The 3822-nt window shown below is 47.9% G+C and overlaps 1 protein-coding gene across 1 annotated transcript; it reads left to right on the top strand.

Annotated features, from left to right (window-relative positions):
- The first annotated feature begins 1142 nt into the window (after nucleotides 1-1142).
- On the top strand, nucleotides 1143-1647 carry LOC130830970 (60S ribosomal protein L21-like). The gene has a single exon (XM_057698276.1). The coding sequence runs from the start codon at nucleotides 1165-1167 to the stop codon at nucleotides 1645-1647; it is 483 nt and encodes a 160-aa protein (XP_057554259.1). The 5' UTR covers nucleotides 1143-1164.
- Nucleotides 1648-3822: the final 2175 nt, after the last annotated feature.

The following is a 3822-nucleotide window of genomic DNA, read 5'->3' as shown; positions in this document are numbered from 1 at the left end:
AGCCTCTCTGACTTCACCTCCTGCCATTTTCCTCTTAGTTCACGATGTTCCAGCTATACCAGCCTTCTCACTTCCTGAACACACAAAGCTCCTTCCTCTCACTTGCTTCCCTCAGCCTGGGATGCCCCTCCCTATTCTTCCTACGGTTTGCTTTTTCTTATCATGAATATCTCAGCTCAGATATCACCTCCTAAGAGAGGCCTTCCCCAACCCCCCAGTCTAAAGAAATGCCCACTGCCCTCACCCAACCACCATGCTCTTTTCATCACTCTATCATATTAATGTCATAGCTCTTCCACTGTCATACATGATCTTACTTAGCTGCTTCTTTATTTAATGTATTCATCCCTTCTAAGAATGCAAGCTTCTCATTGGGAAGGACCTCATCTGTTTATTCCTGGCTGTTTGGCTTCAACACTGAGCACAGAAGCAGCACATTTTAGAAACTTAATAAATGTTTGTTGAATAAAATATGATTGAATAAATGAATAGAAAATGAATAAGGAGTGGGCATTAGTGTAAATGTGTATGAAAAGAGAAAAAGGGGTCAACACTGAACCCAGAGTAACACCAACATTTACTAAACAAGCCCATGGGCAAAGGACATGTCTCCAAAGAAGATACGCACATGAAATAGGCACATGAAAAGATGTTCATCCTTAGCTATTAGAGAAACACAAATCAAAATCATAATGAGATACCCACTAGGATGGCTAGAATAAAAAAGACAGAGAGAGTAGCACAGACATATATATACTACCAACTGTAAAATAGATAGCCAGTGGGAAGTTGTTGTAAAACAAAGGGAGTTCAACTTGAGGATGGAAGATGCCTTAGAGGACTGGGACGGGGAGGGTGGGGGGGACTCGGGGGAGGGTGGGGGGGGAGTCAAGGGAGGGAGGGAATACGGGGATATGTGTATAAAAACAGATGATGGAACTTGGTGTACCCCCCCAAAAATAAAAAAATAAAAAATAAAAAAACTACCACATGATCAAACAATCCTACTACTGGGCATATATCCAAACGAAATGAAATCAGTATCTTGAAGAATTTGTTCACAATAGCCTAGACACAGAAACAACCTAAATATTAAAAAAAAAAAAAAAAAAAAAAAGACAGAGCCTTTCAGCTGGAACCGCCATCTTCCAGTAATTGGCCAAAATGACCAACACAAAAGGGAAGAGGAGGGGCACCCGCTACATGTTCTCTAGGCCTTTTAGAAAACATGGAGTTGTTCCTTTGGCCACATACATGCAAATCTACAAGAAAGGTGATATTGTAGATATCAAGGGAATGGGCACTGTACAAAAAGGAACGCCCCACAAATGTTACCATGGCAAAACTGGAAGAGTCTACAATGTTACCCAGCATGCTGTTGGCATCATTGTAAACAAACAAGTTAAGGGCAAGATTCTTGCCAAGAGAATTAATGTGCATATCGAGCATGTTAAGCACTCTAAGAGCCGAGATAGCTTCCTGAAACGGGTAAAGGAAAATGATCAGAAAAAGAAGGAAGCCAAAGAGAAGGGTACTTGGGTTCAGCTGAAGTGCCAGCCTGCTCCACCCAGGGACGCACATTTCATAAGAACCAATGGAAAGGGGCCTGAGCTGCTGGAGCCCATTCCCTATGAGCTCATGGCATGAAGGGTGTAAAGAAAATAAAAGGCCTGGACTCAAAAAAAAAAAAAAGGACAGATAATAGCAAGTGTTGGCAAGGATATGGAGAAATTGGGACTTCCATATATGCCTAGTGGGAATGTAAAATGATGTAGCCTCTGTAGAAAACAGCCTGGTAGTTTCTCAAAATGTTAAACAGAGCTACCATATGACCTAGTACTTCCACTCTAAAATATATTCCCTAGAGAAATGAAAACGTATGTTCACATAAAAACTTGTACATGAATGTTTATAGCAGCATTATTCAATATAGCCAAAAAGTGGAAACACCCCAAAGCACATCAACTGACAAATGCATAAATAAAATGTGGTCTATGCATACCATGAATTACTATTTGACCCTAAAAAGGAATGGCAGGACTTCCTAGATGGCGCAGTGGTTAAGAATCTGCCTGCCAATGCACCGGACATGGGTTTGATCCCTGCTCCAGGAAGATCCCACATGCCGAGCAACTAAGCCCATGTGCTACAGCTATTGAGCGAGCCTGCACTCTAGAACCCATGAACCACAGCTATCGAGCCCATGTGCCACAACTACTGACGCCCACGCGCCTAGAGCCCGTGCTCGGCAGCGAGAAGACACACCGCAATGAGGAGCCCCGCTCACCGCAACTAGAGAAAGCCCGTGTGCAGCAACGAAGACCCAATGCAGCCAATACATAAATAAAGTAAATAAATAAATTTTAAAAAAGGAATGGCAGGCTGAGACATGCTACAACATGAATAAACCTTATGTTTATGCTAAGTGAAAGAAGCCCGTCACAAAAGACTACATATTACATGATTCCATTGACATAGAAATGTCTAGAAGAGGATGCTCTACAGAGGCAGTGGGGGAATGGTACAGGGAAAGGACATCATGAAGCAGCATCAACCAGAGCTGAACGCCTCAGGGACCTCTGCGAAGCGGCGCAAACACTCGCCTTGGAATTGTCCTGCCCAGGAAAGGGAGGGTTCGCGTTTATATAGCACCTCCGCTTCCAGGAGAGCTTTCCGGCCCTCCTCCCCCCACCGCCCCGCTCCCGGCGCTGGCCCAGAATGGCCCTCAGGGATCGGGCTGGATCCTACCTGCCGGCAGACACCGGGAAGCACCACACGGTCCGAGGGCCGGGGAGGAACTGGCGCGTTCTGGAGGGCAGGGGGCAGGGAGCCTGGGCCCCGCGCAAGGCTGGGGAGGCGGCCTCAGGGCCCAGAGCACGGCAGGTGGCGAGGTCAGAGGCCTGAGGAGGGTGAAGAGGGCTTCACCCGGCTGGAGCCTGGCCTTCTGTGAGACAAATTCTCCCTGGTCCAAGCTGACTGACCTGGCGCCTAACGCCCTCCCCTTCATCCCGCCATCATCCCGCGATCCATCGCTGCTCATGTCTTGAGTCCTTGTGTTTGCCTTTCACGGGTCAATGCCACCGGCAGTCTGTGAGCCTGGAGAGGTATGGGCCACAGCTGCGTGATCTCCACGCCGAACCGACCCCACCTGAGAACAGAGCCTCTGAGATACCATGGAGGATAGTAAAGCTGTTTTAAATGTTTTGTTTTGTCCTTTTACTCACTTTATGCCCAAATTAATAGAACTCTGTTCTCTCTGGGGTGGGGCTGGTGGGGCTGGGGAGGGTGGAAAGAAGAGGGCTGGAGAACGGGCCGCAGAAATGGAGGGGGAGGGGAGAAGGGCCCCGTCCTGCCCTAAGTACCATGGTTTCCTGGCCACCGGCCCAATCAGGCAGACTCACCTGGGCTATGAGACTTCCTCAAGGGTGGGGACTGTGTCACATTCATTTTCAACCTCCCTGCTTAGCTCTCCCCAACTCTTAGGTTCCCAGTAGATGCTTTTCAGCTGAATTAAACTGATGGGAGGCAGCCTGAGGTGGGTAGCGTCCCCCAAGCTTCCCTCAGCCATGTTCCTCCTGGGCCCCCTCCTGGGCCCGTTTTTCTGATTAGGACCCTCTGCTGGTTCCTGTTCAGTAGACTTAACCCTCCCCACCCCCCACCCCCACACACAGCCCGCTCTTTTTCACCTTCACCCTCCCTCCTCCATGCACCTGCATGTATCAATACTTTGTCCTCTCAAACCTGAGGAGAAACGTGCCTTCACCTTCTCCAACCATCATGTTCCTTCCTTTCTCAGGTGGCAAAGCATTTCAGATAGTGGTT

Source organism: Hippopotamus amphibius, chromosome 1 (genome assembly GCF_030028045.1).
Source record: "Hippopotamus amphibius kiboko isolate mHipAmp2 chromosome 1, mHipAmp2.hap2, whole genome shotgun sequence".
Lineage (NCBI taxonomy): Eukaryota > Metazoa > Chordata > Mammalia > Artiodactyla > Hippopotamidae > Hippopotamus > Hippopotamus amphibius.
The sequence above is the reverse complement of the archived record's forward strand: the minus strand, read 5'-3'. Positions and strand labels throughout refer to the sequence as shown.